The sequence below is a fragment of the Gallus gallus genome, chromosome 3 (genome assembly GCF_016699485.2).
Source record: "Gallus gallus isolate bGalGal1 chromosome 3, bGalGal1.mat.broiler.GRCg7b, whole genome shotgun sequence".
NCBI lineage: Eukaryota > Metazoa > Chordata > Aves > Galliformes > Phasianidae > Gallus > Gallus gallus.
In genome coordinates, this window is record NC_052534.1 from 3310562 (window position 1) to 3323299 (window position 12738).

Below are 12738 nucleotides of genomic sequence, written 5' to 3' on the forward strand. Positions count from 1 at the left end.
GGTCTGGAGAAGAGGAGGCTCAGGGGAGACCTCCTGGCTCTCTGCAATGACCTGAAAGGAGGCTGTGTGAGGTGGGGTCGGCCTCTGCTCCCAGGGAACAGCCATAGGACGAGAGGGGATGGCCTGACGTTGTGCCAGGGGAGGTTCAGGTTGGCTGTTAGGAACAATTCCTTCTCCCAAAGAGCGGTGAGGCAGCGGCACAGCTGCCCAGGGAGTGGTGGGGTCACCATCCCTTGAGGTGTCCCAGAGCCGTGGGGATGTGGCACTGCGGGACGTGGGCAGTGGGCAAGGTGGGGTGGGCTGGGGTTGGACTGGGTGATCGTAGCGGTCTTTCCCACCCCCATGACTTCGCTGTGCACGGTGTAACGCTGTGTGCGCGCAGAGATCCCCGCGCGCGGCGCGGACGTCCAGCAGTGCGCGCGCGCCCGAAGCCGCGTGCCCGCACGTGCGCGCAGTGCGCACGGAGGCTGCGGGGCCGCGCGCGCTCCCGGCGGAGGGCAGCGGAGGTGAGCGGGGCGGGGCGCGGCGGGGCGGTCCGCGCGGTGGTAAACACGGGGCGGGGCGGGGCCGCGGGAGGAGGCGGAGGCTGCGGGCGCCGCGCACAGGGCCGCCGGCAGCCGCCTCCCGCCGCCCGCCCGCCTGCCGCCCCTTCTCGCCTCCGCGACTCCGCCGGCGGCACCGTGAGCGGACCGGGAGGGAGGGCGGGGGGCGGCGGGAGGGGAGAGGGGCGCGGGGCGGGCGGCGCGGGGCCGCGGGCAGAACAATGGGGCCGGGCGGGGAGCGGCGGCGGGAGGAGGAGGAGAAGGAGGAGGAAGGGGCGGGCAGGGCCGGCTCCCGCCGCTCAGCGCTCCGCTCCGCCCGCAGGCGCAGCCCATGGCCAAGCAGCCCCCCGAGGCGAAGGCGCCCCGCGACCGCCGGGCCGGGCGGCTGCCGCCGGGAGAGGGGCCGGGCCCGGCCGTCCCGCTGCGGCCCGGAGCCCCCGCCGCGCTGCCCGGCGCCGCCCGGCCCGCCTCGCCCGGCAGCCCCGGCCCGTTCGCCATCCGCTCGCCGCTCTTCTTCTTCGTGCGGAGGTCCCCGCTGCTGCCGCGCTCCTCCAGCGGGTACTTCTCCTTCGAGGCCGAGCGCAGCCCCGCGCCCATGAGCTGCGATAAGGCCACGCAGACCCCCAGCCCGCCGTGCCAGGCCGTCAGCCACTACCTGAGCGCCATGGGTGAGTGCCGGGCGGGGCGGCGCGGGGCGGGCGGCGGCTGGCAGGTAGCGCTGCGGGGATGGCGGCCGGCCGGGCGCGTCTGGCCGCGCGGTGCTGTTTGCTTTGGTTGTTGTTTTTTTTTTTTTCCCTCTTGGTGAAGGTCTGTGGTTACAGCTGCAGCGCTGACTGCGACGTGCCCCTAGGAAAGGTTTTCTGACCTTACCGCCGTCCTTACGGCTTGCTGCGAGTTTCACAACGAGCGCTCGCGTGGCACCGCCCGGACGGCGCCCGCCGCTCCGCCTGGGGCGCGCTGCGCTTTGCGGGCACGGAAAGCCGCGCCGTGCCGTGCTTGGGGGCGGCCTGCCCGTGGGAGTGCCCGAAGAATGTCACCCGAGCCCCGCAGGCAGCTGTCTGCTGCTGCCCGAGGAATCTCCGGCGGATGTTTGGCTCTCGGTGGGAGCCGACCCGTGGGTTTGCTTGCGCGGGGCAGGCAGCGCCCTGCGGGTGAGCGCTCCCCGTGCCTGCGGGACGTCGCTGTGCTCTCCTGCGCAGTGTGCGCTTCCATCGCCCGGCAGCGAGTCGGGGGAGGCGGCTGTTTGTGTGTGTGTGCGTGCGTGCATACGTGTTTGTGAGCTGCACGGCCCCGCTGCTCTTAAGTCCTTGCTGGTTTCGGGTGAGGCACGGAGGGGAAAGGAGCGGTTTCGTCTCAGCCTTGCATGGAAAAGGGGGAAATCCTCTGGGTGCAGCAGGGAAAGCCTTGAAGCGAGAAGGTGGAGGTGTGTGTGTTGGTGTGGTACGGGCTGGGTGCTCCTCTCTGCCTGCCTGGCCTGTGGTTGTGTTGGAGGGGATTTGCATTACGAAGCCTGGAAGGTGGTTTGGTTTCCACCTGTGAGTGTGGGCACGGCTGCGTTGCTTTGCTGGGCCGTGCATCATCCCTGTGCCACGCTGTTTCTCAGGGCTGCGCCTGGGTGTGGGTGCTGGGTGGAGGTGGCAGCTCCTGCTCCCTGGGTGACATTGGGCAGTGAAACTTGGCAGACGCCTCCTGGGCTTCGGGCTACAGACTTCGCTTTGGCACAATTAGAGGAGGTTGGATGGGACCATCAAGGCCACCAGGTCCAACTGCCCTGCAGCGAGCAGAGATGCTCAGACCTCACGTGTCCCCAAGGGTGGGGCACCCACCACCTACGGTCCCGCTCTATTGATGGCCCCATCCCCAGCAGCCTGAATTACTCATTACAGCCGTCTGGCGGCCGCAGTCCCAGCGTTGGGGCAGCCTGGAGGCGTGCAGAGCACCCATCCGTGGCTCACACAGAGGGGGGCTGCCTGCCCTGGGGCAGCACCGGCTCCCGCTATGACTGTGGCCACGCTCGGAGAGTTCCTCTACCTCTCTGCCATTATGACTGGACGCTTTTGATATTGCGATCCGGCAGCGCCGCAGAAAGTCCTTTCTGAAAACCTCAGCCCGATTTCACTCTCAGCCACGCGTCCCGGCGGGCGGGCCGTGCTGCGGGTCGTGGCCGTGCCGTGTCCCGCGTGGTGCTGTTGGGCTCCCGCGTGGGCTCTGCTCTCGTGCTGCAGTTCATTCAGTGACCAGGGGAAGAAACAGCGCGGGGCTGTCCCGGGAAGGCAGCGGGCACCGCTCCTGCGCTACTACAGTGTGAAAACAAAACAGCTCCCCGAGCCAAGCTGTGTCAGCTTGGCTCAGAAAGACATTTTCCAGTCGGGTCGGAGCCAGACTCCTTATTTAATATTTTTTATTTATTTATTTTCTTACTGCCCTACTAATCCTTTGAATATTTAGAGATTGGAAGCTATTTGTATTCCCTCACGAGTCCTTTGGAGCTTGGGTGCCAAGTTTGTGAAATGCTCTGTTTTGTTTTGTGTGCTGTTTTTTTTTTTCTTGAGGGGTGTGTGTGTGTTGTTTTGTTTCCTATTTTTTTTATTACCTTTTTTTTTTAATGTTTAGGCTGTGTTTCTTGCTCAAATCTGAGCTTTCCTTGGCAGGAGGGGGGCACAGGTGCTGCACCGGGGGTTGCTCATTTCCCCTCCAATATTTGGTGGCTTGTACCCGTGGTTTTTATCATGTGCTCAGGAACTTAAAATGGAGACTGAAGGGCTTGGTGCTGTATATTCAGCATAAGTGATACGTTAGCTCTTTTTTTTTTTTTTTTTCCTCCTTTATAAGCCAGTGCTGTTTTCTTGTGCCTGGTTTACTTTCTGCTGAAGTGCTGGAACATAATATTGAAGAGCAGAACCTTCCAGCCCCATCGTGGGGATGAAAAGTCCTCAAGTTTGCTCTGAGTGCACTGTGTCCAATTGTGGCTTTCTTCTTAGTGCAGCAGAAACAGCCGCGCTCCTTGTCTCGTTGGATGCCTCCGCTGCTGGGGGAAGAAATGTGAGAATTAGATCAGATTATGAGGACTGAGGTTTTTTAAGGTTAGAGACGGAGTTGCTACTTTGCGCTGTGAGAAATCATTACGTTTAGAAAAGGGGAAAGTAAGATTTTGCTACGGAAGAAGCTGCTGATATAATAACGAAAAAAAGCCTAATAATAACACAGAACCACTACTGGTACAAGCCTGCAGTGCACGCATCACACAGCGAGTCTCAGATGCGTTCTTCCCAGGTTTAATGGAGCATTTGCTTTTTGAGTCGTTCCTGTTTCCAACGCTCTGTTTTTGCTCTGTGCAGCTTCCAGGTGGCGATCTCACTCGCTTGCAGAAGAAATACAACCAGAAATATGGATTGCACAGGAGCTGCGGCGCATCGGGGATGAATTCAATGCCTCCTATTGTCCAAGAAGGGTAATTTTCTTATTTTTACTTTCCATTTCTTTACGCACAGTCTCTAAAAGGGAAAAGCTTAATCATATCTGGAAACTAGCTCTGTGGCAAGTGTTTTGCTCACTCAAATGTAGAAAAGGATGCGCGGGTGGCTGTCGTCTGCTGCCGCCGCGTCATTAAATATACTCAGCATCACCTTTCGAGTTGGGACCGGAGATTTTCGGGTATCGTGGCTTCATTCATGGTACTGCAAAGCACCATCTGTCTCTGGGTTAGCACTGAACTGGTGATAAGGAGGGAACCACGTAAGGCAAGCAGAGCTCAGGTGTAGCTGTGTGTTGTTGGAGTGGCATTGGAAGGCGCCGTGCTGAATGGCTGGCAGCTCTTGGGTACCAGCACCACCGTTGTAAGGGAGTTGCTGCTATGAAGGGTCACCGGTATCAAAGTATAGCAACAGGGATGAACCTGCTCTGGTAGCTTATTTCTCCTAGAAGCTAGAAAGAGCAAAAGCTCTTCTAAAAATTGTGTGTTTCACAGAATCACTAAGGTTGGAGGAGACCATTTGGATCATCCAGGCCAACCACTGACCCATCACCACTGTGCCCACTAGATCTGTAAGGCTGTAAAGTCTCACCTTGAAGTGGCGCAACAAAAATGAGTGGTACTGACACACACAAAGAGATGAAGTAACAGCAATTATCAGAAGAGCAGTGATAGCTGATAACTTGCCTCCCATCCATTGTTCATAACTGCATGTTTGTACATGTGGTTTCTAGTCCATCTCCCCTTCCCTTGGCTTACCTGTGGGAAGAGGAGGCAGGAGATGTTGGTGATGATGTGCTGACTGCCCACATCTTTATTCATCCCCCCAGCTCATGAGTCACTTCCTCACTGTGTCCAGAGTCTGCACGGCAGAAGCTCTCCCCAGAATGGGTGCCTGTCCTGGTGCTGCCCCACAGGCACTCTTGCTTCTGCTCTCTTACCAGCTCATTCTTTTTGAGTTCATGAGTTTTTCCCCTGCTCTGGAGTCAGCAGCTTCCCTTGTGGATTTGCTCTTGTTTTCCTTCCCTGCTGTGCACGTGGGTGAGGGTTGCAGCAGGGCTTGTTGGAGAGTGTAAGGGCAAAGTAGTATCGCTTCCCGCAGGCTTAATTAGTCTGATGAATTCCTCTTGTCTGTTGCATCCAGAACCAAACGGCTTTCAGAGCATTTAAGTAATTGCTGTGGATTTATTGTCCCCAGTGTGCTTGGCTATTGCTCCCTGAAAAGTTGCCTTTTCCTTCTGTGAGTAGCTTGCTGCTAAAGAAGCTCATGCTTGCAGAGCTGAATTGGCAGCACAGCACCAGGGAAGGGGGTAAACATGAGGTTTTGCTGGCAGCCCTTGTTGCCATCACCCTCCATTCGCAGCGGGTTCATTTGGGTTTGCCCTTTGAGCACGGGTGGAAATGGGGAGATCAGCAGTGCCAAAACGGTGCTTGCCAGACAGGTCGGGGCTGTCGGACGGGTCGGCACTGCTCCTCTGCCCCAGTGTGCCCAGCTGGAGGCCCTGGGGACAAGGGCCTGGCTGGGACGCCAGCATGGGGTCCCCAAAAGCAGCCTGGCTGTGTTCTGTCTCCCCTTAAAAGCTCCCCAGGGCAAAAACAACACAGGGAATTGGGTAATTCAGCATCAATCCCCCTTGACAAAGAGGTTGAGCAAGCGGGAGTGGCTGCTGTGCTCTCCTGCCTGGAAACCCAGCTCCACGCACAGCGGATGCATGGTGAGCTGAAAATGTGCTGCTCACCCTTCTCCACCTGGCTGTGGAATGCTTGAGCATCCTCTGGGGGGGACAGTGCACTCTGTGTGCCCCTGTGCCTGCGAGAGGAGTTTGCATATCGGTGTTAGCAGCATGATTTCTCCCTGCAGGGCATGTACAGACATGGTTCTGCAGCACTAAATATAGCCCAAACTGCACCATGCTCTGACAGCGTGGGAAACTAGAGGTGGTGGTGCTGGGACTTCTGTTTTGCTGCTGGGGCTGGGGAGGGAAAAAGGACCCAAAAGTAAATGCTCTTTGAATGTTGCTGTGAAATACTGATCCTGTGCTCAAAGGAGTGCTCTGCTGCAGTGGCTGCACCCTGAGCCATCAGAGCTGAAGCCATGGCCACCACCATCAGTGGGAACCTGCCTCTCCTGCCACTGCTCTTCCTACTGTGGGGTCTTCATTTCTAGTTGGGTTTTGTATTATTGTTATTACGTCCCAGCTTCTCCTAGCAGGGCTTACTGCTTGCTTCCACATTGCGGCCTCAAGCAGCGTTATGTGCATCCCACACCCAGGTGAGGGAGTCGGCGTGATGTCCTGTCTGAGCATTCACAGCAGATGTGGCAGGGAGGAGGCAGCTTTGGCCCACTGAGGACTATAAAGCTTTTCATCGAAAGCCAACATGAAAGGAGGCTGGGTTTACTTCTTGGTAAAACCATAAAATGCGTGATTTCTAGTTTGTGAAATCTCACAGTTTCCAGTGTTAGCAAGAGCTGAGAACTGTGTGCTCAGCCTTGCTTGAAGGCATTGGGGTATTTGCCCTATTTGTGTTGGATTATCTCCTGCTCAGAAGAAATCTTGAGTTGGCTTCAGTGAACTTGAATTGAGCCCATTTTATGAATGTGCTGGGGGGAAATACTAATCCCTGAGGCTGGGGACAGGGAACTGCTCATCTTGCAGCAGTTTTGGTTTGGTGCTGGCTGGGATGCCAGCGGTGGCTCGTCCAGTACTGAGGCGCTTGATGTTGTTGAGTTCTCTTGATTTTGTTTTTGTGCTTTTTCCCTCTGCATCCCCTTGGCAGTGGCAAATAACTAGAATCAGTGCATTTTGGCCACCCCCTGGGGCAAACTTTGTGGTCTTATCTGTCTTGAACTCCTTGAAGCAAGCTCAGTAGGTAAATGTAGACCTTTCCTCATAGTGGCAGCAGTAGGGAGAAAGCTCGGAGTTGCAGTGAGGAAGGTGCCAGGGCCACCTTCTTCCTCACGTGCAGGAGTTGTTCAACTCACGGTAGCTGGGAATTCAAGTCACTTCCTTACTTTCCGCCCCGTTTCCCTCCTAGGGTTTCTTGGATAACCGTGCTGGAAACCCCCAGGTTGTCATTCTGCGCCTCCTGCATTACATCATCCGCCTCATCTGGAGGATGCAGTGACGCCGGCTGTGCGGGCTGCTGGGACTCAATGGCTTCTTCCAGAAACCAATGGAGAAGAGCTGATGCTGGAGCTTGGAGCTTCTAAGCTGCCCCCCTGGCCTGGGCATGCAGTGGCTGGAGGAGGGTGGATTTCCCACGTGGACCTGCCGGGATGCTCCGAAGCTAGATTTTATCTGAGAGTGGTGTTTACTGTGTTTCTCTCCATTTTTTAATTATTGTTTTTTAATTGTCTCAGAGAAAAGTCCTCAGTGACGATGTTTGGTCATCGCTTCTGGAAATCTGTTGGCTCGTCTTGGATACGCCCCAAGACCCTCCAGATCCAGCTGATCTGCAGAGCTGCCTTATTTGTGCTGCAGGTGTTGCAGGGAGCGTCCGACACGCCCCGGCCGCTGCGCTGCCGCCTCCTCCTGCCCGCCAAAGAGGATGAGGATGGAAGAAGGGCAGAGGGATTTTAATCAGCACTTGTTTTACGTGTAAATACCTAATGCTACCCAAATCCAACTTCGTTTGCGTCATGCAAATAGCCTATTTCCTGCTGACTGTTTGTTTTTTTTCCCAATTTTTATTTTAAATTCTGAATTTCAAGACTTAGCTGTCAGATTCCCAGGGTCCAAAATATCACAACCAACCAACCAAACAAAAAACAATCCACCAGGTTGCCTTTTTAGAAATTCTTTCTATAAGATGTGTGAAAATGCTTATGTATTGTATAATATTATAATATATAATATCGGTGACTGAGTAATTCAGCAATAAGATGTCTGTGGAGGCAGGTTGAAACAGTTCCCAAACCACTGCAGTTTTGCACCCAGTGACAGGTCTTGCTGTGCGACTCCAGGAGCTGTTCTAAGGCATGGCTAGCGTGTTGCTGTTAAACCCAAGAGGGTTTTTGGCACACTGGATGTTTTCTGGGATCCTCTGTTTGAACTGGACCAGCGTGATGGGAGGAGTCCACCGTCTGCGGGCAAGGAGTGAGGGGATGAAGACCCCGAAGGTTCCTTTGATGGGATCCAGCTGAATGAGGGGCCGTGCAGCGCTGAAGGACGCAGACTTGCTTGTGCATGCTGTTCAGATGGTATCAACTCATCGTGGAGCGTGGGGTCTGCACCCTGCTCGCCTTGGGCCGATCTTCTCCTTGTGGCACATCTCCTCCTGCCTGGGAAGACCTCAGCAGGTGTTTGACGCGCCAGGATGATGCCCTGTTTCTCCTCCCATCTGGAGACCCTGCCACGTGGCTCGAGGAGGTCAACATTTGGGTGTGTGTCCTGGCCAATGGAGGCCTTGCCATCATCTCTGGTTCATCTCACACAGGAGGCTTCTGCACAGCAGGTGCTTTTTGGGGCGCGTCATTGCCTCGACCGCCTGCGTTTCTATGCACGAACATACTCCTCTCACCTTCAAAACTGTCCCCTTTCCTCCAGCTGGTGTGGATGGTCCTAAAATCACCTTTCAAATGCTGCAGTTATTTCTGGTTTCACCAGCATCGTAGAAGAAGAAGCAAACCCGGCCCTACGATAGCGGTTTTTCCTACCGCATTGCAATATGCACGTCAGGAGAAACTGTTCTGCGTGCCACTGTGTGAAGATCAGTGTTCCTGTGTTAGAAGAGCTGTGTACAGTCTGACCTCTTTGCACCAGCTGGGAGGCAATGACCTGTTGGCGTGGGGCTGCGGTGCCCCTGATTGCACTCATTGGAAGGAGAGTGGAGCAAGTTTAGCTTTTCTGGTCCTGCGTCCAATGGAGCACACCAAAGAGTGGTGGCCAGCACCCAGCACTTTACCCTGTCCTCCTGGCCCTGTGCTGCGGAGGCAAAAAAGAAGGGGAAGAACGCAAGGGATTGGCACCATCTGGCTTGGGCTGCTCCATATCCAGCCTTCCCAGCCAGAAGGCAGACAGAGGAAAATGTAGCTCCAAAAAAAAAACAAAAACAGAAAAAAAAAAACCCAACAGGTTTCATCCCTGTAGGGCTGTGAGAATTGTTTATTTTTTTTTATTTTTTCTTTTATATGTCCCCATAAGGAAGAATGATGGTTTTAAATCAGCAGTTAAAATCACTTCAGCAGTGTTACCCAATGGATTTGGGTCGTTTTAAGCCCACATCACCTGTGCTCTCTGTTCTGCCAAAACGATTCCATGAAGTTCTGTGGTTGCAGAGAGCCCCGGGGTGGTGGATGGTCTCACGCCACACGTTATGCTTCTCAGTTGGTAACTGTAAATACCTGACTATTTATTAGAATAGGACACCGTATTATTTTCATCATCTGAGCCAAATATCTGCGTGCAATGTATTCTCTTTCCATTCTCTCATGTAAGTTTTGTACAGCTTATAAGTAATCAAAAAATCCTGTTTTTTTCCTAAACATTTTTTAGAGTTAAACTTGGTAAATACTGTAGATTTCCTTCCCTCCCCCCTTTATTATTTTTTCCCCCTGCCCCTGTGTAATCAATGCACTCTACTGTTCTGTCATGCTGTAACTTGTAGAAACGATGTCTATTTATTTCCTGCTTATTTAAATTCCTGTCAAGGTTCTGTCTGCCCCTCTCTCCTCCTGCCCCAGGTCTGCGGTGTGGATGGACCATGTGAGCGATGGACCTTCCAGCACTGCCCGGTGGATTCAGCACAGCCAACACGGTGTGGAGATGATTGAAGTGCCTAAGCCCTGCACTCCCATAGGGATATAGGCATCTCCGAGACTGCAGCATTAGGGAGAGTCAGGGGAAGTTTGGCTTCTCCACCACAGTTTTGGTCCTCTCTTCTTTAAAACCACATTCTCCTCCATCTCAGCCAAGACCCCGGACCAGCTGTAGCATCAGGTACAACCGGAGTGCACACTGATGTCCCAGTTAATCACTAACTCGTTTCATAGGACCCAGCATATGTAGCATTTTTATTGCAATTTCCCTGGCTTACTTGTGTTTTGCACTGATGAATTTTGGACAGGGTAATTGCCACTTTACTTGTGCAATACTGCTGTAAATAATTGCAGATCTTTTTTTTTTTTTAAGATGCAATCTTTTATGTTCTTAATATGAGTTTTATATGAATAAAACCTTCAACTATTTGACTACTTGTCACGAGTGGTGCTTTCTTTGGGGGCTTCTGCATCCACCCTCTGCTGGGAGATTGTTGGTGATTTTAGGTGCCCGCAGGTGAGAAGAGCAAGGCATTTATCTGTTCATATATTTAATTCAGTAGGGCTTTACAGGGCTTGCTTTTTCATTCTTTTTTTTTTTTCTTCTTCTTTTCTTGGGCTGTTAAGGCTTCCTTAGTGAGTTACTTGAGTTCTGGGAGGGTTTTTATTTATTTTATTTTGTATTCATCCTCACTGTCTGCTCATTGATGCCACCATGCCGCTTTCCCTTGCCTTGGCCCTCCCTCCTTTTTCTGTCCCCAATTCTGAGCCCCAGTGTTTTATGGCCAGATCCGCTTTGGAGCTGGTGATGGTGAAAGAGCACAAGGGAATGGGATGGCTCCTTGCCCTGAGCTATCTACCCAAGTGATTGCTCACTTTGCCTTTATTTCACCACAGATAATAGCTGGCAGATAACTGATAGCATCAGCTGTGGTTTGGAACAATTATTTTGCTGCACTCACTTGTATGGGGCTCTCTGCACAAAAGGAGCAGCCACAAGGTGATCGTGGGGCTCCTGGAGTTCAGCAGCAGAGGATGGCATAAACAAGAAGCCAAGCATGCAGGTCTGTGTCTATGTACACCTCTCTGTTATCTGCTCCCTGAATGCAGCACCCAAGCAGCTCGTTCAGGATTAGCACACCTCCTTTTGCTGGGAATTGGGTTCTGGCCATGAGTCACGGTGGTGAGGCGAGAGCAGGGCTTGTTTCTGCAGAGGCAGCTGCACTTCCCTGTTTGTTTGTGTCTTGTCTTGTTTTGTTTTTAAGCTGTTCAGAGTCAAGGAGGGCTTACTTCTGAAGACAGTAGAACAATCAAGTTGGAAGAGACAGCTATGACCATCCACTCCAACCGTCAACCCATCGTCTCCAAGATATTGCTATTCCCCTTCATCTACCTCCTTTTCTCAACTCTTCAAAAGCCTATAAAGTGCTTTTCACTCCATAAAAAGATAAATACTGATAGAAGGACAAAAATAATTAATCAGAAAACAACAATAATGATAATAAAAGATCCCCCACCTCTCATCAATCCCGCCAGGCTCTTGGGAGGCTGTCTTTAACCACCACGTTTCCCCACTGCTCATTGCGCACTGCCGGGACGCTTTGGCTCAGCACTGTGATGCTGGTAGCTGAAAGAAAGGAGGAAAGTGGGGAAGGAATAAATCAGAGAGAAACGTGCCCAGGGTCCCCTGCCCTGTGAGAGGCTCTTGCTGAAATACATTAAAGAAAACCAAAAGCCCACCCCGACCCTGACAAACAACCAAATTTCTGGATTTTTTTTTTCTTGTGCTTGTTTCAAATTACAGAAGTTCTTGAAAGGGAAGTTTATAGGTTTCAGGTGCTATTTTAGAGGCTTCTTTAACTCAACAATGCCCGTATTGCCCAGCCAAGGCCACGCCATCTGCCTGGGGATTTTTGGTCCAGTTCAGGAGTGTGGCGGAACTGGGATGTTAGGGGAGGATTTTGGGGACAGCCCTGACCCCTCTGGGATTGACATCTCGACTCTCATTTTGGGGAAAATCCCATGAGTTTTGCAAGCCAACTAACAGGGCCTTGGTCACGAGTTGGAGATGGGGCCAAGCCCAGAGTGACCTGTACAGGCAGGTTGTCTGCTGATGGCTCTCCCTCTGTCTTTGCTGTGACTCAGTTTGGAAGGAGCTCAGCCTGAACCCCACGACCTTGGTGAGACAGCAGGGAAGGGAAATGCTCCCTGGCGGCATCCCACAGTGGTGAGAGTCCCAGCTGGTTTCTGCCCGTGGCCACCAGCCTGGCCCAGGAAGGTTCTGGCCACATGTAGGTAGGCTATGGCCAGGCCCATGGCAGTCACGGCCCATACTGGCCACGGTCCCATCCTGGCTTGCCATGGCTGGCACAACGGTGGCCATGGCCTGGGTTGGCCACGAGCAGGTCTCAGTTGGCCAAAGCCCAGGTTGACGATTTCTCAGGTCCACCAAAGATGTGTTGTCTGGTCCCTCTCCATAAGGCTGGCTCTTTTTTTTTCTGTGGTCTCAAAATCTTGCTTCAGTGACAAATTAAAACCACCATCCATTTTGTGTTTGTTTGAATGATGACAAACTTCCTTTATTCCTTGAAAAGGAAAAAAAAAAAAAACAAAAACAAACAAAAAAACCCCAACAGTTTGATCATGCAAAAAGCCACACGCATGGCTCATGGCCACATGTGGATCTGCTCTTAACCTCTTTCAGCTGAACCTACTCACAATACACCTAGTCTTGTTGATGTGGGACAATTTAAGTTCAATAATGACTGCCCTGAGGATAACAGTGGGCTATGCTATGTGGAAGGAAGCCCTTCTAAACCTCATGGGAGGTGGTGACGTGGAGAATGGCCACCAAAAGCCACCCTATCGATGGACAGATGAGGGGCTCCTCCTGCCCGCACCCTCACACTACAGCATCAAGCTGCTCTGTGTTAAAAAAGAACTCTGAGTGCCAGTTTCATCGTGGC

The 12738-nt window shown here is 53.0% G+C and overlaps 1 protein-coding gene across 1 annotated transcript; it reads left to right on the plus strand.

Annotated features, from left to right (window-relative positions):
* The first annotated feature begins 573 nt into the window (after positions 1-573).
* On the plus strand, positions 574-10204 carry BCL2L11 (BCL2 like 11). Its single transcript, XM_025148907.3, has 4 exons — positions 574-680; positions 865-1210; positions 3881-3993; positions 7051-10204. The coding sequence occupies exons 2-4, from the start codon at positions 874-876 to the stop codon at positions 7138-7140; spliced, it is 540 nt and encodes a 179-aa protein (XP_025004675.1). The 5' UTR covers positions 574-680; positions 865-873; the 3' UTR covers positions 7141-10204.
* Positions 10205-12738: the final 2534 nt, after the last annotated feature.

Bases quoted from the DNA above. Each gene is read 5' to 3' on its own strand.
- BCL2L11 (XM_025148907.3), top strand. From the start codon at position 874: ATGGCCAAGCAGCCCCCCGAGGCGAAGGCGCCCCGCGACCGCCGGGCC. The intron at 1,211-3,880 runs GTGAGTGCCGGG...TGCTCTGTGCAG, and splicing joins CCACTACCTGAGCGCCATGG to CTTCCAGGTGGCGATCTCAC. The intron at 3,994-7,050 runs GTAATTTTCTTA...TTTCCCTCCTAG, and splicing joins CCTCCTATTGTCCAAGAAGG to GGTTTCTTGGATAACCGTGC.